Source organism: Myxocyprinus asiaticus, chromosome 1, assembly GCF_019703515.2.
Source record: "Myxocyprinus asiaticus isolate MX2 ecotype Aquarium Trade chromosome 1, UBuf_Myxa_2, whole genome shotgun sequence".
In the NCBI taxonomy this organism is placed as follows: domain Eukaryota; kingdom Metazoa; phylum Chordata; class Actinopteri; order Cypriniformes; family Catostomidae; genus Myxocyprinus; species Myxocyprinus asiaticus.
The window spans coordinates 33008331-33032729 of NC_059344.1; the positions used below are offsets into that span (position 1 = coordinate 33008331).

At 39.0% G+C, this 24399-nt stretch overlaps 1 protein-coding gene across 1 annotated transcript in view; it reads right to left on the bottom strand.

Annotated features, from left to right (window-relative positions):
- Positions 1–180: 180 nt before the first annotated feature.
- LOC127448483 (galanin receptor type 1-like) overlaps positions 181–24399 on the bottom strand; it is a 51108-nt gene continuing 26889 nt past the window's right edge. Inside the window, exon 3 of the mRNA XM_051711053.1 lies at positions 181–1349. Coding sequence (XP_051567013.1) covers positions 1032–1349 — 318 coding nt within the window. The 3' untranslated portion in view covers positions 181–1031. The remainder of the gene's footprint in view (positions 1350–24399) is intronic.

Below are 24399 nucleotides of genomic sequence, written 5' to 3' on the forward strand. Positions count from 1 at the left end.
GGGAGAGAGATGCACACACACAAAGAGTTTCCACTGGTTTTTTGTTTAGGACAGTGTCTGGTATTTCAAACAGTTAACCATAAGCACTTGGAAACAGATACATCCTCCAACTAACCAACTCTGACAAACTGAAATATTTCATTGTTCACTAAATTATTATTTTAATTCTTAAGGGGGACACCTTGAATACTATTAGTTTTAATAATGAATATACAGTATAACCATAAGGCTGGACATAATACATGTAAACCAATGTTACTGAAGTACATAATTACTTCGTACAATTGAATCGTGCAGTTTAAAGCCAAGTTTGTTAAAATCCCACACAAACACTGTAAAATGATGTTCAGAATACTATTACGGTTCATACGCAGTCATGTTCTTGAAGAGTCATTCTTTCAAACATACTCTCAAAATATCCTATGATAAAGTAGCTCTAAATTGCAACAGAGGTTTTAATTATTTTCAAAAACATTAAAGCGATAGTTCACCACAAAATGAAAATTCGGTCTTTATTTAGTTACCCTCACGTTTCGCTAAACCAGTACAACTTTTTCCGTGAAACACAAAAGCAGATGTTAAGCAGAATGTTAGCCTAAGTAATTACTCACTTTCATTGTATGGAAAAATATGCACTGAAAGTAAAAGGTGACTGAGTTTGTAAGTCCTTAACATTCTGTCTTTAGTGTTCTACAGAGGAAAAAGTCATGCGCATTTGAAACAACTTGACGGCGAGTAAATGATGACATAATTTTCACACATTGAACATTAACAAAACAAAAGTTAATTTAAATGACTTTGTAACATTTTCTAAAGAGTTCACATTATTTTTTTACAAGCAAATGCCTTTGATACATGATGAATTGAGGCATTATATGGGCTTTTTCTTTCTCAAGGTAACTTGAAAACAAATCAACTTATCTATACTATCTTAGTCACACCTCAGAAGAAAAATGTAGCAGAAACAAAGCAAATTTTGCCCTTTTTATTTATTTCTAAACAGTGCTGACATGTTTATTCTCTAACAAGTCTCAAATGTTAGTGGTAGAATGTGTTGTGGAGAAGTTCTCCATGCGAATGCGCACCACTTTCCCCACAGGTGGAGGAGAGTAAAAAATATGGCATGTGAAGACCTGCTTGCAGGCTTTTCTGAAGTTTTCAGAGAGGAAGGCATAAAGAATGGGGTTGACGCAGGAGTTTCCATAGGCCAGGCAGTGAGAGATGATGCGAAAGGCGAAGGAAGCATCATTCAGGGGGAACTGGCCAAACTCTACCCACATAGCTATGATGTGATGTGGCATCCAGCAGATGAGAAAAGCAGCGACAACCAACAACACCGTCTGAGCTGTCTACAGAACAAAGAATGAGAGAAAAACAGCTTGGTCATACATACATTTAATTATACATCAGAAGCATGGCATTCAATTAAAAATTATGTAGACTCAATCATTAATATGTTGTGTTATTCAGAACAGCAAAAAGAAAAGTCTTTGCTGTAAGGTTACTAAATGTAGGGTCACTGAAACTACATTCGTAAAAGGTCAGAGACAGATTCAGGCCACATTAGATGAAGGTGTAAACACTAATGTAATTGAAGTTGTGCTACATTTTGCGTCACTAAGTGCAAAACTAGGTTGGAAGAGATAGGCCTCGATATACTTCCAGAGATGTTCTTCTTTCTTCGTTCCGGGGTAAAAAGCTGAGCAACGGTATACTGTTTCCGAACATTCAGACACCCGCCACACCACTGTGGGAGGGATTTAGAAGTATATTTAAATATGAGGACGCTCAGTAAAACCATAACTAATGTGACATTAGTGCTATCAATGACTTTATGCGGCCATAATATGCGCCGATTACACTCTGTTATTTTGATTAATGATGACACTTATACTATTGCAAAGATGAGTGTATAGAAGTGTTAATGTGCAGAATAAAGACAAAAGATTGATGACAGAGACATATCTTACTTTAGACAGATGTGTGAATGGCTTTCGCTACAGATGTCACATGAGTGAATGGGCACTTGAGAGTATTTGAGTAGATTTTATGTCTTTTGTAGACTAATTAAACAACAACAACAAAATTGCATGACATGGTCTTGGAAAATATCACTTAAGCGAACAATCGTACAAATGTAGGTACATTTCCACCAGTTCTCTAATAACTCTACACACCGATGTGTTCATAACTGATTTTAACTGACTGAACAACTAAATTAGCTCTCGGCCTCAAGGTAGGTGGAGCTCTAGGTCAAACCTACCAATCATATGGACCAATGGCAGTAAGAAGGTGTATAGCAGTTGGTCAGAAGTTTACATAAAAGTTCACCCCAGCGAGCTGATATGAACCACTGAAACGAGTGCAAAAACACCTTATTGTCTAGATTTTGTTCTAAATTACGTCAAACCCATTCATTCTTCAATTTCGTCGGAAGTATAACAAGGCTCTCCATAGTTGTTCCCTTCCAACATTCTGAAATATCTTTGCTTTACTAAAATGTGCTATTAATGAATTATAACCCATTTTCCAATTCCCAGAAATTGTGGTGCTAAAAGTTATATGTAATGTACAGTACATACAGGGGCAGATTCACTAAGAATGAATTGCGCCCGCTAAAAGCGCCGGTATTTTGCACGCGCTAACTGCACTCGTTTAGCGTCTGATTCACTAAAGTAATTATGCAGATCAGGCAGAGATGCAAACGTGTCCACAAAATCGCTGCTGAACACAATTTTATGCACAATTCTGATCTTGCGGTCCAATTCTGAGCCCAGGAGGATGCCGCAGCCCACCGTATTTGACCCACCCTACCAGGACTGAACAGCATCAATTTGATCCAGACACCTAGATCATCTCTTAAACATGAAGAACGTGCACTTGATGACACCGCACATCTGGATATATGGCAGGTTATAATGCTCTTCACCATCATTTGATGATTATTTTAATAATTACTGCTTTTCACAAACATCTCTTTAAATAAAATACATTTTACAGCCTATTTTCATTTGGCAGTAATAACGTGATGTAAGTTGCACAGGGCAAATTGCACAGAGTTTTGTGAATGAAGCACAATCTTTAATGAGCCTAATTTACATAGAAAGGGGTGTTTTAAATATTAAAGACCCTTTCACAACATCACTGTCCATCATTTTGTGACCTGTGACAGACTGGGTTGTTAATTTCTCATCAGGCTCTATTTTTACCCATTAAAATATCCCTTAAACATTGCAACGCTTATGGTAATTTGAATGTGACACTGATATAACAAGAACCTCTCTGGCAAGAGTGCTTTTAGTCTAACCAAGAGCTGTTGCAGGAGGAAAGCATTTTGAATTATGCATCAAAGTTTTTAAAATTCAATACATGAAAGAAATTTTCACTTTACGCAACCTTGTATGTAACAGATAAATGGTGTTTTTCATTTTGCATGGGCATCTGCGATCTATCCAATCACAATTGAGACGCACTATAATGCGGAAATAAAAGAGTGTAACATTTTCTTTCTCGTTTCTCTTCCTGGAGCCAAACTGTTGTTTGATGCATAGCAGATGACACCTAGTGAACCTCTTTATGGGCTGGATAATACACAGCTCATACAGTTAGAGATCCTTTGTGACCACATCCTTTGAGTGGGCAGATGAAGACACATATCAGACCATCTCATGATTGAAGAAAGGAGAATGAACTCAATTATGACACTAAAATTAGCAGCCATGTGTAGAGGTAGCAGATGCATCCCACCCTGCGGTAATGGGTGACATGTAGTTATTCTATTTAAAGCTACTAGTGCCACCTAACGGAACTGCAAAAATAAACATGGTTTTCAAAACAGCTTTCCGAATACGCCCCCATCTACAGTTAATCATACAAACCAATAGTCCCGCCCCAATTCACATCTTTGGTTTAGTCAATTTTGTGTCACATGAGAAGAGGTCACTCAAAACAGAGGAATTTTCATAGCGCCATAATGACACTGTGTTCACAGTTCAGCTTTAAAATATAATTTAAATAATTTAAAACATAAAATAAATGGTGCCCATAAAGTATGAATAAAGCAGGCACCTGAGCTGTCTATTTCCAGGAAGGGGGAACGAGCAGCAATTTCCTGAAGATTACATTCACTTCCAAAACTGTGAACACCCAGCAGTTTTCATCTCACCAGGAAAGCAAAAATTCAACCTCCCTGCAATATATGAAATCATTACCAGTGGAGATAAGCCCAGCCAGGCTTTTGCTGTGTCTATAGACAATACAGCCATTCTCAATAAGCTGAGATGAGGACACTGGACAGCATCTGCCTACTGTACCACATAAAACAGCCCACACATTGGGATTTGCTCAAGGTCAGGTACTGCTGTCAACTGAATAATTCCAAGCAAGTTAATGATAGCAATGCCATGTAATATACTGTATACTATATTTTGGAAGAATTAACTTAAAACACTTTCTTTGGAAGCACATGAAAATGAAACAGATACACAGTAAAATAGTTTAAAAGGATCTGGATTCTTGAGACAGAGCGTGGGCGAGTGTTGAAGATATAGAGAGAGAAAGGAGAGAGACTGTGCAACTGAATTCATTGAACCAAAAAAGTTCAGCCATTATGATTAGTCATTGGATGAGTCTAACTGAGAGAAAAGTAATTTTATGGTAGATAGGGTAAGTACCAGATTCTCCTCTGGCCCAAGAGAAGCAGTTCAACATTCAACATCCTTATCTTGAGAGCTTTATGGAAAAATGTAATACTAAAATATTTTAGATTTTTTTTAAGGTTCTCTACTCTGTGCTATATTTGAGAGTTATTTTGTAGAGAGACAGGCAGTGGTGGTTGTCATCATGCAATGTGTGCAGAGCTCTGTTCTGTTAAACACTTTAGTCCTCTTTCTTCACACTCTGCACTTGCCTGATATTTTTTATTTAATAAGAACATCATAGTAGTATCATAGTATTCAACAGGTAACAATATAAATGCAAATACATCATGGCAACTTCTCTCAGCTAAACAAAAAATCAGCCCCATGCCTCTCTACAATATCACTGCGAACAAGTATGGTTTGCTTTGGAGCACAGATGGAGAATTTACAGGGCAGGAACAAAAACTAATGAGCATACTTTTCTCCTCTGATGGTCATTTTATCTTCCTTTGTCTCCCGTTAATGCAAAAAAAGTGAAATGTTAAGACAATTATCAACTTAAACATGAAATGGTGTTTGCGACCCATTTTATTTCCATAATTTGAAGTACCTCCAAGTGACACAGCATATTCAGTTAGAAGAAAGTGTAGGGCAGGTCCTAATTTTATCAGTCAGGAATTGACTGGATTGTGAAAACTGGAGGGGAGGGTTTGAAAAATAAGAGGGCTTGGTGGCATCAACTGAACAGCAAAGTCATTTGAGAGGAAGAGCAAGTTAATACATTTTGATGAAAGATTACTAAGAAAGCCCTTTTTATTCTTTGGGATAATGCATGCCAATGAATTGTTTACAATAAGAGCAGGAACAGTTACTAGAGATCAACTTTGATGTCATGATGAGATTAAATTACATAAATTAGCCTCAATTCATTATGTGTTTCTGAAGGATAATTCTTATTCTGATTAAATAGTAATGACAATGTGCTCCTTGCAACATTTATTTATGGCACAACAATATTTATAGGAAACTATATAGAGTTAATAGTGATTAATTGTTTATGGTGAGTGCTATATGTATTAAAAATAACTGACATAATACAGACATTCCTTTAACATTGGGAAAGGGGAACATGTCCAATCACTTAAACTTGCATGTCTGTTGTTAAACTATTTTTTCAAAAAAGCCAAAGTTTGTCCATGCAGAAATGTCTGGAATTAATTTAGGGGCCATTTAAAAAGAAAAAAAAAAAAACTTTTGTGACTGTTAGTGCAGCACTAACAATTCAATAAAATTGATATAATCGATAATGGAAATATTCAACAACAAATTTCATTATCAATTAGTCAGGCATATGCAGCATGCAAAGAGAAGCTCCAACAGTGACCTCATTTTACAGTAGTCAAATACATTCGCATAATGAAACTCATTTGAAGAAATGTCAGAGACAAAATGACGTGAAAAAAGGATGACTTAAGTTGTCCAAAGCACAGAAGCACTTTGAACACTTCAAAGAAGTTCATAAGCTGTGGCGGGGTGAGTAAGAGAGACACAGTGGGTGTGGCGTCAAGCCTCGGAGAGGCATTTATTGGAAATAATAATAAAAATAACACCCACTGTGTCTGTCTCTTGCTCACCCTGCCACAATAACTAATCTCAAGTAAAGTCCAGGGGGGTGTTCAGAGCTCGGGTCAAGTCTTGAGCTCGAGCCCTCCAATATGGATAGCGAGCCAAATCTGTTTACCTTTACCTCTATTTAAGGATTACATTAACATGTAAACTACTGTAACATAAATGTGGTACTGTTTTATAACAATTATAGGTAGATCTGTCAAAATTAACACGTTAAGGCATATTATTTATTTTTAAACATTTAATGTGTAAATTGTTCGGACTAACAATTCTGTCATCTTTGTTTGACAGAAACATAATTAAAAATATAGCTGCAAGCAGCAATGATGGGCCCAAGCACCTTGGGTCCATTTCCACCCGGTGGCTTTCGGAAAACAATGCAAGTTGGACACATGCATTTGGCATTTAACATTAGATATTTGAAGATATTTTGGGTATAAGAGCATTATTTTAAAGTCTGTTGTAAGAGACTTCCTGCTGCCAGGTGGTGGCGCTATGACCGTGACCCAAAATAGTCACATCCGTGTGATTAGCCCCCAAGAATAAACATACAGCTTAATTTTCATCAAAATCACACAATGCACACAAAAGACATAAGGCACCTCCTGTTTCCCATCTTACACCATAAATGTATTGCTTCACCATGGTGACACTGTTCCAAAATATAACAAAATATAATGCATGACATTATTCTAAACAATTTTAAAGCAATTTGGGTAAATATAAGTGGACTATTTTAAAGTCTGTTGTAAGAGCCACACTTCCTGCTCTATGTGGTGGTGCTATGACCGTGATCCAAAATAGTCACATCCATGTGATTAGCCCCCAAGACTATACGTACGTCTCAATTTTGATCAAAATCACACATTGCACACAGAAGAATGAAACACTTCCTGTTTCCCATTTTTTGCCATTAATTTAATGCCTCGCCATGGCAACACCGTTCGACATATCAAAAATCTGTTCACAATTTAGCATCTTCAATGTCTTGATATAATATTGTCCAAATGTGGTGAGAGTCTCATGAATCCCCTAGGAAGAGTAATTAAAAGTTCAAAGACTGCAGTATTAAAAAAATCCCAAATTAATTCCTGTTGGGCAGAGTTAATAACTATAATTATGAAAGTTGTCCAGCTTGATGAGAACTATATATGTACCAATTCTGGTGACTGTTGGAGAAAATGGGGGTGTTACAAAGGCCATCTTACACGCCCATTTTAAAGGAGGCACTACAGAGACCCCCCACCCCCAGCACACCCTTAAAAACACCCAAATATAGGAATAAAGCAATAATAACAATTAATTTGTTGCCATGGCAACAGTATTTAAGATATCAATTATCTCTTAACAATTTTACATCAGCAGTGTCTTGACATTTGCTAAAAAAATGTTAAGCAATTCATATAAACAAAAGAGAGCTATTTCAAAGTCTGTTAAAAGTGCCATACTTCCTGCTGCCAGTTGGTGGCGCTATAACCATGGCCCATAATAGCCGCATCCATGTAATCAGCCCCCATTACCAAACATACAGCTGAATTTTCATCAAAATCACACAATGCACACAGAAGATATAATTCACTTCCTCTTTCCTATTTTTTGCCATAAATGTATTGATTCGCATTACAACACTGTTCAAAATATCAAAAATAATTTGCAGTTTTGCATCTACAATGTCTTGGCATGATGTTGCACACATTTGGTGCCAGTCACATGAATCCCCTAGGAGGAGTATTTAAAAGTTCAGAGACTGTGATTTTCAGAAAATCCAAAATGGCCGACTTCCTGTAGGGCAGAGCTAATGATTGTGAGTATGAAAGTTGTTCGGCTTGATGAGAACTATATAGTACCAATTTTGGTGACTGTAGGTGAAAATGGGGTGCTACAGAGCCCCCTTTACATGCGCCCCCCCAGTGATCAAAAGTAACTTACCATAATTTTATTATGTTATGACAAAATTTTACTTGAGTGTTTACATTAGAGATTAATCTTAGATTTAAAACTTTAACCTTTAACAACTTTAATCTTGATATCAGGATTTTCACTGCAAAATGGTTTACATTTCAGGTTGGTTCTCACCAAAACCTACCATATGTCTTCAAAAGACTTGGGATATGATGCACAAGAAACATGGATTACTTTTATGATACTTTAGATTTTTTTTGGGTCATTGTCTTGAGAAAATGGTCCGCAATATTCATTAAAACATCTCCTTTCGTGTTGCAAAAAAGACAAAAGTTATACGGTTTGGTATGAGGGTAAGGACATTTTTATTTTTGGGTGAACTATTACTTTAAATCATGACCAAGCCTTGATTAAAGATCACAACCAAACCAAACCTCACTACGGTCACATAAACTTCCTTTTAATAATTTTTAATACACATCCTATTTGTCATCTCAAGGTTCATAGCAGTACATTGCAAGCAATTTCCTAAGTCTTTATGGCAAAATACCCGAGTGGTTAGCCATATTCAAATATTATGTTGTTGACTCACACTTTCCAATCAACTGTAAAATTGTGCTTTCTCAAATCAAATCACTTTATTGTCACTCAACCATATACACAAGTGCAACAGTGAGTGAAAGTCTTGGGTGCAGTTCCGAGTAACATAGAAGTCATGACAGTGATAATACATATAGCAATTTACAATAAACATCAGATTTACACAACACAATTTACATATCTAATATACACATAATTACACACAACACAATATACAAATAATAATATTCAGTGTACAGTATACAATACACACAATATAGAATACACATACACACAATATAGAATTCACAGTATACAATAAAAATAGTATACAATAAAATATACAGTAGGTTGTATTGTGCTGTATTGACATTCAGGCTGTTGGTTGATAGTCAGTTGCCAGTGTGTTGTTAAGAGAGAATATAATTTATGACAGTCCAGTGTGACTTTTTTGCAGTGCTGATGTATATTGATCGTGAGCAATCAAGAGTTCAAAAGTCTGATTGCTTGGGGGAAGAAACTGTCATAAAGTCGGCCTGATGGTAGCAGTGAGAGCAGCCCATGGCTCGGGTGGCTGGAGTCTCTGATGATCCTCCCAGCTTTTTTCACACCAGTCAGGATGCTCTCTACAGTGCTGGTGTAGAACTGTGTGAGGATGTGGTGGTTCATTCCAAACTTCTTCAGCTGTCTCAGGAAGAAGAGGCGCTGTGAGCCTTCTTCACAAAAGCCTTAGTGTGGACGGACCATGCGAGTTCCTCAGTGATGTGGACACCGAGGAACTTGAAGCTGCTGACTCTCTCCACTGGTGCTCCATTGATGGTGATGGGACTGTGTTCTCTGTCTTTTCTCCTGAAGTCCACCACAAGCTGCTTGGTCTTACTGACGTTGAGGGAGGGGTTGTGCTCCTGACCCCAGCGTGTCAGAGTGTGCACCTCCTCTCTGTAGGCTGTTTCATCATTGTCAGTGATCAGACCTACCACTGTTGTATCATCAGCAAACTTAATGATGGCATTGTAGCTGTGTGTTGCCACACAGTCATGTGTGTACAGGGAATACAGGAGTGGCCTGAGAACACAGCCCTGCGGGGCTCCAGTGATGAGGAGATGTTGCTGCCCAATCTAACCACCTGGCGTCTGCTTGACAGGAAGTACAGGATCCAGCTGCACAGCGAGCTATTTATGCCCAGAGCCCGGAATTTCACATCAAACTTGGAGGGCACTATGGTGTTGAATGCTGAGCTGTAGTCTACAAACTGCATTCTCACATATGTGTTCCTTTTTTCCAGTTGGGAGAGAGCAGTGTGTATTGTAGATGCAATGGCATCATCAGTGGAGCGGTTGTTGCGGTATGCAAACTGTAGTGAGTCCAGTGAGGCAGGCAGCACAGAGCAGATGTAATCTCTGATTAGTCTCTCAAAGCATTTGCTGATGATGGGGGTCAGAGCAACTGGACGCCAGTCATTTAAGCAAGTGATTTTGGATTGCTTTAGTACAGGCACAATGGTGGACATTTTAAAGCATGTGGGGACCACAGACAAGGAGAGGGAAACACCAGCCAATTTTTTCCGTAAAAATGCCAGTTGGTTCGCGCACGCTCTGAAATGCCATCTGGACCCGCGGCTTTACGAATATATTTACCCGTCGGAAGCATCGGGTTACATCCGCTACAGAGACGGAGAGTGAACTAATCTATGTAGCTTCGGCCGCGAGAGCTCTCTCCGTGAGGGCGGTGTTATTTCCCTCGGAACGAGCATAAAAAGTATTAAGCTCATACGGGAGAGAGGCAGTGGTGTTCACGGCAGAGTTTTTATTCCCTTTGAAGTCCGTGTTTATATTAATTCCCTACCACATGCTTCTAGAGTTGGTGGTGTTGAACTGTCCTTCAATCTTGTCCCTGTACTGGTGTTTGGCTGCTCTGATAGTTTTGCGGAGGGCATAACTGGCTTGTTTATGCTCCTCCGCATTCCCGGAATTAAAAGCGGAGGTCCGTGCATTAAGTGCCGCATGAACATTGCTATTAATCCTTGGTTTCTGGTTGGGGTAGATCCGTACTGTTTTGGTCGGTACTACATCATCTATGCACTTCCTGATGAAACACGTTACGGTATCAGCATAGACCTCAATGTCGTCATCAGAGGCGGACCGGAACATCTCCCAGTCTTGTAGCATGGAATCTGATTGGTCTGAACAGCACTGGATCGTTCTGAGGGCGGATGCTTCCTGTTTCAGTTTCTGCCTGTAAGTGGGCAGAAGCAGAATGGAAGAGTGGTCCAATTTGCCAAATGGTGGGCAGGGGAGGGATTTGTAGACATCCCGGAAGGGAGAGTAGCAATGGTCCAAAACCCGGTCCCCTCGTGTGTTGAAACTGATGTGTAGCGGGGGTCGATTTGCGCGACGTCTTAGTCTGACGAGAATGCTGGGCTCTCCTTTCCCTTTTCCGGCTACGTTTCCACGGCCGGGCTGCCCAGACAAAGGGCTCCACTGTCGTGTTTGAAAACAGCGGGTCAGCATTGAGGTATTTAAAGTCCGGTTTTCGGTGTGCTATTGCAGAACCAATGTCCAAAAGTGTTTGTCTCTCATAGACAATAAGGCAGACAACATCCAAGACAAAAAACATAAGAACTGTAGACAAAACAAACAAAAAACTGCAGTATTGGGTCAGAGCTCGCAACACAGCAGCCATACTTGGCGCCATCAAGCTTGATCTGAAAAGGAGCATTACGTTTTTCTCATTTTAAGACATTTCTCATTCTCATGAAAGCAGTGGATTACAAGTCTGATGTAGCATATTCATTTACTTTAGACTTAATGTCCCAGTATGGCATATATTTGTGAAGTTAAAACTGAAGAGGAGAAAAAGTGGAAAAGATAAGGGAAAGAGATAGAATAATCAGTGAAAGAGAGAGAGCAAATCATGTGTGAGAAAGCAAAACAGACTAGTGAGAGGAAAAAAGAGAAACAAGGATGAAACAATGGACAAGGGAATTGGAACACAATTGCTGACAGTGGAGGTCACAACAGGTGTCTGACCCCTGACAAACTCTTTCAGCCTTTAGTAATAAGCCGTTTTCTTCTCCAGCCATGATTTGTAAATGGCACTTTCTTTCGCCCAGGGTTCAGACAGATGGCTTTATGGATAGTGACAGAGGGAAAATAACAGTACTTATGTTTGATTCATTCTGAGAGATGTTATTAGCCTGCCCTTTATTTTCTGGAGTCCATTCACACCATGAAAATGTACATTCACTCATAATGTGTTTTTTCTTTTTTTTTTTTTTTTTGGTGAAACAGTGGATAGACTTAAGGTCAGTCATCAAATACCATTAAAATGCCTTTCAGTTTGTATAGAAAATGTTGTCTAAAGTGAAAACAAGGATATTTGCAAAAGTCTTCCACTGGTACTCTTCGCTTTGCAGAATTTCAAGTAGCGCTGCAACAAATGATTATTTTTATCATTGATTAATCTTTGATTAATCAGATAAAAAATATCCCCTGCATTTTATTAAAATGTATTTATGAAAAAAAATTATTGAATGCTATACTGTGGACAAAAAATGCTTTAAAATATAAATATTAAAATATAAATTGAAAAAAGTTATTTTTTATATATAAATTGCATATTGTTTGGCCACAGTGTGGAGGCAGCAGGACCATTTACCACTCAAATATTAATGAGACAGTAAACAAAACAAAACCACATAATTGTTAACTGGTAAGAGGTAGAATGTTCTTCAGTAAAAACACATTCCCTCCCTGAACATAACACCTTACATAATGTCTTTTTTTCTATAAATTTGAGGGATTTATATTTGTAGTTGTTAAATAATGTAATTTCTTGCATTATGTAGGATTTCAATTACAGCTCAGTTTTAACCTAAATTTTATATCCAACAACAAATGTTTCAATGCTGTAACCAAAACAAAGGGGATGCATGCACACGCTCGTTCACTCAGTGAAGTGTTTAAAGTTTAACAAGGATTTGTTTGCGGTAAAGGTAAATAGTTTTGTGAAATGGAAATACGTGCATTACTTTGAATTCATAACAGTCATACATTATAAAATACAGAAAATGTCAGTAAAATGTAAGTCAAGCATATTAAACAGCACAAGCACTCTTTCAACGCATCTGACCTGACAACTGGTCCACTTATATGCTTTGTGGCGGAATGATCCGCCCCTCCGGCTCGTCATCATCGCCCCGCCTCTTAGGGCCGCCCTTCAGCCAGGCTCATGACAGGAGTTGGGCAGGCGAGCGAGAAGAGGTGCATAATTAATAAGCCTCGTTCTGTCAGCGGTGAATGAAGCACACCTGATGGGAATAATGCTTCATCACCACTGTCTTTAAAACGCAGAGTGCACCTCTTCTCTGGGAGCCGGCTTTAAATCTCCATGTGCACCCGCCCGCCCAGGACCAGAGCTGGGAGGGTTTGGAGTTGGACCCGCTGCTGGACCCGTTCCTCGTACCCCCGGATGCATTAATGAGTTGTTGGGGGTGAACAGCTCACGTCGGGCCATCTTCCCCTCACACCTGCCGCGGGCCTGGGAAGACAGGCCGCCAAGGACGCCGCCGCCCCTCGCGCCGTGGACTCTGGAGGGGAGCGTGAGCGGCCGACGGACCAAGCTCATGCCTGGGCCATTACAAAGACACTACCCCGCCCCTTTCACGGAGCCCCGTTTCACCGCGAGGATGTCAGATTCCCCCTTTGTTATGAACACTATTCCCCCTGGACACTTTATTACCCCTTTTGGACATCTTTACGTTTATTAAACAATTAAACAATAATAAACGTAAAGATGTCCAAAAGGGGTAATAAAGTGTCCAGGGGGAATAGTGTTCATAACAAAGGGGGAATCTGACATCCTCGCGGTGAAACGGGGCTCCGTGAAAGGGGCGGGGTAGTGTTCATAGGAAAGCCCAGGCACGGACTGGGTCAGTCGTCCGCTCACGCTCCCTTCCAAAGTCCACGGCGCGTGGGGCGGCGGCATCACTGGCGGCCTGTCTTCCCAGGCCCACGGCAAGCGTGAGGGGAAGGCGGCCCAGCATCTAGCCCGTCGGCGGCAATGTGAGCAGTTCACCCCCGGCGATTCATTACGGCGTCTGGGGGTCCGAATAACGGGTCCGGCAGCACGTCCACTCATCCGATCCCTCCCAGCTCTGGTCCTGGGCGTGCGAGAATGCCAGTGAGTGCACACATGGAGATTTGAAGCCGGCTCCCCGAGAAGAGGTGCGTACTGCGTTTTAAAGACAGTGGTGATGAAGCATTATCCCCATCAGGTGTGCTTCATTCACTGCTGACCAAACGAGGCTTATTAATTATGCACCTCTTCTCGCTCTCCCACCCAACTCCCGTCATGAGCCTGGCTGAAGGGCGGCCCTAAGAGGCGATGATGACGAACCAGAGGGGCGGATCATTCCGCCACAGTATAATTAGACAGAAGGTGGAGTTAGGGTGGTGGAGGGATGCCAAAAGAATTATCGCAGCAGTGAAATGAACATCCTCCTCCCAAACTTTGTTTGTAAACTCTATAATAATTTCTTAACTTGCATGCAGCATTACTATGTGTTTCGGTTAAGCCTTTATTTTGGTGGAACACTGAAGACATTTCTGTTTGTGGTTGAGTTGACAATGGCATTATAATGCAGAGAAATGCTCTTATCCACTCTTCTGTCCAGGCTTTGAGTCTGTGCAATATAGAGATGGGCATGTTCAAGTAATTTTGTAGTTGAGTACTCAACCAGTGGTGGAAAGAGTACTGATGTTTTTTTACTTAAGTAAAAGTACTGCTACTGAAGAAATAATTCACTTGAGTACAAGTAGAAATACTGAGAAATATTATGACTCAAGTAAGAGTAAATAAGTTTGCCGAAAAACTACTCAAGTAATTACATTACAAGTTACTTTATGAAAATTATTTTACATATAGTATATATGATTCCATGTTTAGAACACAAATACATTTTTGATCTTGAAAGAAATTGATGCTTCCTTTCACCAAGGATGCATTAAATTGATAAAAAAATACTGCCAATATCATTAATCGCAAATTATTATTATGGCTTTAAATAATTGTTTTAAGTGGTATTTATTCCATTTTTCCTTTACCTGTGATGGCAAACATATACTGTGTATGGAGATAAAACTGTTTCTAATTCAGAGACAAATGGAAAGAGATTCACAAGTAGAAAGTTGGTTCACAAATAAATTGAATGAGATCCACAAATAAATGTTAGGAGTTTCACAAAAATAAAGTGAATTCACAAATAAATAAAATGAGATTTGCAAATAAAAAAATTATTTACAATAATTTATATTAATAATTTATTAACTCGCAAACACAACTCTGTCCAGCATTCATTTGTGAATCGTGCACATTTATTTGTGGAACGCTTGCTGTGCATTTGTGGATGGCAGAATTCTGAAAAATCTCTTGCGCGAGAGCTGCGGGCAATCCACAGATAGGTGGACTCCACCCATCGTCTACTCAAGCCAATCAGATAACGGCCACATTACTCGGACCAATCGTAGCACATTCTGTCTTCAAACAATCACGCTTTGTTTTACTCTCAAGGCGGGACCAGAGTCACAGCACTCTCATGAGCATGGAATCAAGCACATACAGATACGCTTCAAGGCCGCAAACTCTTGAAACGGATGCCATCAGAGGAATACTGTGACTTAAGGTTCATATAATTTTCTCTCAGTTATAAACATTTCACATTATGTTAATATATTTAATAAAAGCAGTTGTAAGGTAATATTCATTAGAATTCTGCATTTTAGCACTTTTGTGTGCATGTTTTCTATTACAGGGTCCCTTTCTAAAATACAGCTTCATGTTCTGACAGTGATAATTGACTCATTGGTTATTTCCCCTGTGTAATGCCCATCAACTTTGAGCACTTGACTTACCTGCTCTAAAACTCAGTGGTTCCAGCTCCAGTACAGGACACCTTTTAAAATGTGTAATATGAGATTCTTTATTTTTCTGTTATGTCAGATTTCTTTTAAGCTACAATGTCATGCCTTGAAATGAAAGTGCAATACAAAATTTAAATAAACCGTAGCATTGTCTTTGGGTTGACTTACTTAAAAATGAACATTCTGTCATTTTCTCACCCTCATGTTTTTTTTATTTTAAACCTGTTCTATATAGTTTCTTCTGTGGAATATGAGAATACATTGTAAAATGTAGATGCTGCTAATGAGGCTGAAATGAAAGCGAGGCTGTCAGTCCCTATCATTATTCCTGACATCTCCTTTTGAGTTCCTCCCACAGAAGAAAGTCAGTCGTTTGGGTTTGGAACAACATGAATATGAGTATAAATGATAACTCATCTCATTTGACAAAATATTTTTTGTCATTTAGTTGACAAATCTTTTATTGAGTTCTATCAAGGCATTTTGAGATAAATAGGTTTTAAAGAGTGTCTGTTTTTTTTAAGGTATGATTTTTTGGTTACAAATTACAGGTTGTCATGCATGTAACTACAAAAGACAATAAATCTGATTACATGTATTTACACACACAAACACTGGAATTGAACATTACAACTGGAGTGCTTGCATTTTGCTCGAGTTTTTTGTACATGAACATACTTATTGCCACGTCATGGTGTTGTATCAGTTGTCTGGGACGGATACTCCTAGTCAGGGTAAGAGCATTCTGCACAAATGACTGGAAAAAATAACAGTTACACATTAAAAACAAGTCCATTACTTTATAGAAAAGAACATGTTACACAAACAAGATTGGGCCATGGAGCTTTGTGATGTCTTACCACCAGTAGCACAAAAGTCCCACAACTGTTTCCATCTTTTTGTGATGTGGACTGGAGCAGAGAGCACCAGTTCTCCAGTATCCTCGCAACTTTTTTAATATTATTATTATTATTATTATTATTATTATTGTGCTCCTGTGTCTCACAGCCCATATACTTCCTGATTAAATAAGGGAAACACGCATTATTATAGAGGGTTAACATAATTATTTCTGTGAGTAACATTGGACTGGTCTGCCATAACACTAAGTGCTAAAAATATAAATCCTTTGAAATATTACTTCAATGAACTTATATATATATATATATACATTAACAAAATGTGAAACCAAATTACTGGCATAGCAGTTCTATCAGGAAGACTTGCAGACTTGAGTGAAATTCAAGGTGACATTTATTTGATGAATATAAAACAGAAAATGTAATGTTTCTCTTTGGTGTTAGCCCCGTCTGGCAGTCCGAAGAAGTTGTACTCGGAACCGTCATATCCTGCCGGAGATAGGAGGCAGAGGCGAGGAGCCTATCCCCGTGCAGGATGGGACTCGACTGGTGGTGGTGGGGTGGTGGAGGTTGCCGTGTTAGCACAACTGAAACAGCAATGCGATAATGTGAGCAGCGATAAATTGTAAAGCAATGGCTGACGTGTGATTGGCTAGGAGTTACCTAGCTAATGGTGCGATGATGTACAGCTGCTAGTCTTCCTGCTAGAACTACGCTGCGCTTGCATATCTTGTACACTGTGTAATATAGGGTATTAATTTATGGTTTGTGCTCCTAAGATCATCTAATATGATTCATGTTTTATAAAGGCACTATCTGTACTACTGATCTTTTGTAGTGTCTAGTAGTGTGTCTGTTTGGTCTGCCATGTAACATTAAGAATAAAGGTTTTAACGACACATACATACATTTCCATTAAATAGCTAGGAGTTTCAGTAAAGAAACTTGGTTAGAATTAAAATAGCAGACTCATACAGTCAGCCAGGTTAGCTATAAAGCTAATGATCAGGACACTCTACAAATGGGCAATTTTCAGCTGTTGACATTTAACAAGACTACACGTTTATAACTAGGAGAAAATGATACGAACCTTAAGTCCGTTTCTTAGAGTTTGCGGCCTTGGAGCTTATCTGTATGTGCTTGATTCTATGCTCATGAGAGCGCTGTGACTCTGGTCCCACCGTGATAGTAAAAAGAAGTGTGATTGGTTGAAGATAGAACGTGCTATGATTGGTCTGAGTAATGTGGTCATTATCTGATTGGCTTGAGTAGACGATGGGTGGAGTCCACCTATTTGTGGATTGCCGGCAGCTCTTGCGCAAGAAATGTTTCAGAAGTCACAAATGCACAGCAAGCGATCCACAAATAAATGAATGCTGGACAGAGTTGTGTTTGTTAAAAAATATATGTGTAAATAATTTTTTTATTTGTGGATCTCATTCAATTTATTTGTGAACCAACTTTCTACTTGTGAATCTCTTTCCATTTGTCTCTGAATTAGAAACCATTCTATCTCCATACTGTGTCACCTATTCCTTACAAAAGCATTCTAAAGTGCTAATTTGGTACTCAAGAAAATATTCTTATTATTAGAACAATTAAAAATGGTTGCACTACCATGCAGAAATCACAATACAGTGAGTTTTTTCCCCATTTGCTGAGGTATTGAGTTCTTACAATTTGCTTTACACTTGCAAGTCAAATTTTGGTTTTAAAAATAGGCAAAAAGAAACACATTTCTCCTGAAATAATTTTTCTCCTAAAGGCTATTGTTTTAGAGAGATGAAGGCTATTCTATGCATTACTGTTTTGAAAAAAGAATCTCTAACCAGGATAGAGAGGGAAGTGGATGTCCAGATGCACAACAAAATGGTAAGTAAATCACAGTCTCTAGTTTGAGAAACAGACTCCTCACAGGTCCTAAACTAGCAGCTTCTAAATGCCAGAGACTTGCATTGCTGCAAGAGGATCCTTGGACAAACAGAAAATTTATAAAATACAACATTTAGGGAGTCACGTGGCACCATGCGAGGGTCAGACATGTGAATGCCGAGCTCTGCGTACTTTGCTAGTTTTAATACTTTTTATGTCGAAACCGGTGAGATTCGATACACTCCGATTCTTAACTGTTCTAGGAAGACAATATGTCAAAGAATTCAAAATCCTCAAGCTCTTGAGACATTAAAAGACACTTACATGCTCAAGCTGAAGCCCCTGAGCAACACGCCAAAAGCCCGTGACTCAATTTGGCCAGTGAGGTGAAAGAGATTCAGCGTCAACTGTTGAACATGTCGGCAGTGCTGACGAAGGTCATTGCTGACTTGGAGGATCTTGCTGTAATACGTCGATCGATCACTGCCATGGAGACGAAATTCACTGAGATGGTTACAAGAATGGCGGATGTTGAGAAATGGATTGATTATCTGGAGTCATCAGAGAGGGAATTAGCTGCTAATCCACTAGCGACTGAGACAGACTTGGAGCGCTTTAGGAGAAGTTGGAAGACCTTGAGAATCGTAACCCGTGAAACAACATCAATTGTTGGAATTCCTGAAGACAAAGAAGGCCGAGATATGGTGAAATTCCTAGACGGGCTCTTCCCGAGTCTGCTTGACATAACAGGCCATAAACTGGAAATCGAGTGAGCTCACAGAGTTCCGGCTCGGAGATCCGTGGAAGAAGACAGGCCCCGATTAATTCTGGCCAAATTTCTGAGATCATCCGATAAAGATCTAGTGTTACGTGAGGCGAGGAGTAAAGGAAGGCTTTCTTGGAAGAACCACAGCATTTTTTTGTTCCCAGACTTTGCGTATTCGACAAGAGAGAAAAATGATAGATTCAAGGAATGCAAGAAACTTACATCAATGGAAGGTTGCTTTTGCACTGATGTTCCTGGCCAAATTGATAATAGATACTAAGGATGGCCGCAAAATATTTACATGCCCACAGCAAGCGATGTCCTTCATAAAGTAAATGGAATGAGTAAGTCATTGTGTGATACTTTCTATGCAGCCAATTGGGCCTGACTCACTGAACATTCACTTGACTGTCTGAGGAAACTGAGCACCTTTTTTGTTTATTTTTGTGCTGGTTCCACCTAGCGGCTGGAGTTTGTTTTGTGGGATAACACTCCTTCGGGACAGTTTGTGGATGAATCTGCACGTTCTTTGTGCTTATGCCTCCTATTGGGTGGAGTTTGTTCTGTGGAAAATTTCTTGCAAAACATTGGAGTGATTAGGGCATTTGTTTCACTCATGTAACAGCTAAGTGGGCCTGACTCATTGAACATTCACTTGACTGTCCGAGGAAACTGAGCGCCTTTTTATTTATTTTTGTGCTGGTTCCGCCTAGCGGCTGGAGTTTGTTTTATGGAGGAACACACCTTCGGGACAGTTATGTGGATGAATCTACACGTCTTTGTGCTTATGCCTCCTATTGGCTGGAGTTTGTTTTATAGATTATTTTCTGTTGTGTAATTCTGTCTCACAAAATTTTATAGAAGCACCGGACTTGAGCAATCTGAAGGCAGAATTGTCACGGGGGTTCTCGTAGGCATACATGGACTGTTTGAGTTTAGAGGGATGGACGGCAGTTGGAGCTGTCTTGCGCGAGGTTAAGGCGTGTTTTTGTTCGGGGGGAAGTTTGGGGTTTGATTGTTGCACTAATGTTGGAATGTTGTCATTATTATTTTATTTTTGACACGTAATCTATTTTTTCTAATATGTCAAAATGTCAAATGTTAATATTGGATTGTCTCTCTCCACGTGGAATGTGAATGGGCACCCCGTAAAAAGAAGAGAGGTTATTTCTTTTCTTAAATGTTAGAAATATGATATTGTGTTTCTTCAAGAAGCGCATCTTTCCCTGCAGGAAGCTGAAAAATTTGGGAAGATATGGGGTGGGTATGTTTTCTTTAGTGCTGGCTCAAGTAAGAGCAGGGGCGTCATTACATTGATAAAGGTCAGTGGCGAATGATCAGACTCACTTGATGCCAAAAAGGCATTTGATATGGTAGAATGGGATTATCTTTTAAGATTTTGGAAATACATGGATTCGGGAATACTTTCATTGGATGGAATAAGTTACTTTATAGACACCCAGTAGTGGAGGTACAAACAAATGGATTAATTTCAGATTATTTTACTCTGGACAGGGGCACCCGGCAGGGTTGCTCTCTTTCCCCATTGTTGTTCTGTCTTGCCCTGGAACCATTAGCAGCCACGATAAGAAAGGAAAATGATTTTCCAGGGGTGGTGGTGGGAGGTATGGTGCATAAGCTTTTGCTTTACGCAGATGATATTTTATTATTCGTCTCCGACCCCACTAGATCTATGCCTTGCCCCACAGAATTATTAATTCCTTTTCCAAGTTCTCAGGATACAGAGTCAATTGGTCTAAATCCAAAGCTTTGGCTCTGACAGTGTACTGCCCAGTAACGGCTTTTCAGCCGGGCGCCTTCCAGTGGCCCAAACAGGGCATTACATTTTTGTGTTTTTTATTCCCAGCAAATTTGTGTGATTTAGTTACAGTTAATTTTGTCCCCTTAATAAAAAAGTTTTTGAGCGATGTGGGCAGGTGGGCTTCATTACATTTATCTATGATTGGGAAAGTTAATGTTATTAAAATGAATTGTATTCCAAAATTGAACTACCTGCTACAATCTCTCCCTGTAGATGTCCCCCTCTCTTATTTCAAGCAATTTGATAGCATAGCGAAGTCCTTCATTTGGAATGGTAAGTGTCCCAGATTACATTTCAATAAGTTACATAGGCCGAATGACAAAGATGGGCTAGGCCTAACCAAAGATTTTTTTATGCATTTGGTCTCAGACATTTGGCTCATTGGTCGCTTCCACATGAGAGAGCCCCTGGTTTTGTGTTGAACAGGAAGTTCTTGCCCCTATTTCACCATTGCAAAGCCTTTCTATCAAACTAACCGGAGAAGTTAAGTTACTCTCCGTTATCTCGCATTTGCACTCGGTATGGACAAAAGTGTCCAGAGTGTTTAATTCGGACATTTATTTAAATGTTGCCTTGAGCACATGGCTGAACCCAAAATTATGTATCAATAAGTTCTCTTTCTGCTGGTCAAAGTGGATTGTGAGGGGGGTTGCTACACTCGGTGACCTATATGAGAGTGGAGTGTTGAGATCCTTTGAAAATTTGGTTCAACATTTTGGGATTTCCAGATCTCAGTTTTTTTAGGTATTTACAGCTGTGCCATCTGCTCTGTACTATTTTTGGGAGTAGCATACACCACCCTAAAGTGGCAGACACTCTGGGAGTGGTGATTACTGATTTTGGAAAAGGCCATGAGGCATCAGTGTATTACTCCCTGTTAATTCAGAGTCTGGGGAACATAGTTTATCTTCTATCAAGAGATTATGGAAAAATATTTTAACTTGGTATTGGAGGAGGGAGTGTGGGCTAGGATTCTAAAAAAAATTACAAATCTGTATCTAGAGAAGCAAGGGTGCACCTTATGCAATTCAAGATTTTACATAGATTCTATTGGACCCCCTCTAGATTGTATAGGCTTGGTCTTAAAGACACACCCACCTGCTGGCGATGCCAATCGGAGGATGGAGACATGGCCCATGTTTTTTGGTAGTGTGCTGAGATCAAGGAATTTTGGTTGAAGGTTCAGAGTTTTGTGCGTGTTGGGCACTCGGGTTTCGTTTTGTCCCAGACTCTGTGTTTTGGGCGATGGGGTGGTCATCGATATAGGAGATAAATACATAAAAAACTGGTTCCTGACCAGTGTTATGATAGGCAGGCAGATTGTTTTAAGGGGATGGAAGTCGGCTGGATCGCCCTCAATTAGGGAGTGGTGCGAGGAGATGGGAAGTGGCAGCTTTCGAGGAGGTGTCCTGAAGAAGGCTGGGGATTTTGGATTCACTTGATGGGAAATGGGGCAGTTATTTGATGTTTTTGGGGGACTCTCGGGGGGTGACTGTGGAGAGAGATGTGTAGTTTTAGATGTGTATGATTATTATATATTTTTATTTATTTAATTTTTTCTGTGTGTGTGTACTTATGTGAGACCATGGGGGATGTTCGTTGGAGGTCAGGGTGGGGTTGTTGATTGGGGAGGGGGAGGGGTAGTAGTGGGAGTTAAATGTTGATTCATTGTATATATGTTTTGTTTTCCTTTGTCATTTTTATGAATCAATAAAAATGTTAATCTTAAAAAAAAAAAAAAGAAAAGGAAAAAAGAATACAACATTTATTTAAATAGCCGTTTGTAACATTCTAAATGTCTTAAAATCGCCTCTAAACTACATAATATGCATTGCGACTGAAACACATTCCTATTTCAGGTTTATTCTCATTCACGTATGTCCAAGTGTTTTGGCTATTAAGTTAACATACTGTACAAAACTAATATAATGCAATATCATAGAGGAGGAAATTTATCCTCTGTGATATTGCAGCAATTATCCAGATATGGAATGAGATTATAAAGCAAACTGTTATCAACTCCTACATGTCAACTGAATAAAATAAAGCAAAAATAAACATTTCACACAGTGTTTAGTGAGATATGATTAATTCAAACACTAAAAGTGGTTGTTCTGTATATGTATTATTGTATTACAGTTGTAATAATAAAGTCTTAATTAACATTATGGTTATTTAACATATTGAGATATTATTATTAAGTAAATTGTAGCATTTGGTTATATTATGTTTTGTGATTTCTCATACCTTATTTATATAACATCCATCCCTTGCGCACTTTTGGCCTCTAGCGGGTGAGGCTTTTCAGACAGATAAACAGCAGCACAGGGCAGGGAAGTACAGTACATCACCATGAGTGAGAGTGTTACCCGCTAAGACAGTTTATTTTGAACAAGAGGGACAAACGGTTATGCAATTTAATGCGGGAGTACAATACCGAACTGATGTGGATTGATAGAATAGGAGAGCCTGTCTGTGCACGCGATGTTGCGAGGAACCGGACGGCGGGAAAAAAAATTATGTTCAGTGAAAAGTCAAAAGAAGATCGCAATGTATATAATTGTAACTATATCAGATATTATTAATAAAACATGGGAACTCATTGCATGGGCAATTTTTGCCTCCATATTTTGAATTTCTGGGATATTTTTGTTAATTTTGGTGGCATTTTTGCCTGAGTCCCCGTTAATTTCCGACACTATTGGCATTATAACTTTCTATTGTATTTACAAACAGAGTAGAATTCAATAAGCATAAAAAGGCTTTCAGCCATGACATATTCTCTCATCAAACACCTCGATGACACACATCCCCAGTGCCCCCTACAGACTCAATTGTAACGGCGAGATATTCAGAGGGAAAATACAGTGTAATTCAGTGCATTCATTATGGCAGGCAAATGTGAAAAAGAAAATACATTTGCAATATTCAAGTAGTGTTTTTAATACTAAAAATTAAACATTCCTTTAATTAGGAATTAAACAAAGAAAGTGATTACTCAGACATGCCAATCTCTGCCAAATTGGAGATCAAATGGTTAACAGTAAAAACCTGCAAAAAAATGAACAGGAAGTTAGGTGAAGGCATTGTAAAGGCTGGATTACATTACATAACATTTAAAATCTGAACAGACCATGAAAATTCTAGAAATCACACACATCAATCACTGTGTCAGAGTGTTACTGCATGATGATAAAGATTTTTTTTTTTGCTGACTTTAATATAGTCAGCATTTGACTGATACTAAACAGTAATACTGATGTTTATTTAGCTATTTATTTTATTTTTATTTATTCTTTATTTTAATGGTCAGCATTTGACTGATACTAAACAGTAATACTGATGTTTATTTAGCTATTTATTTTATTTTATTTATTATTTATTTTAATGATCAGCATTTGACTGATAC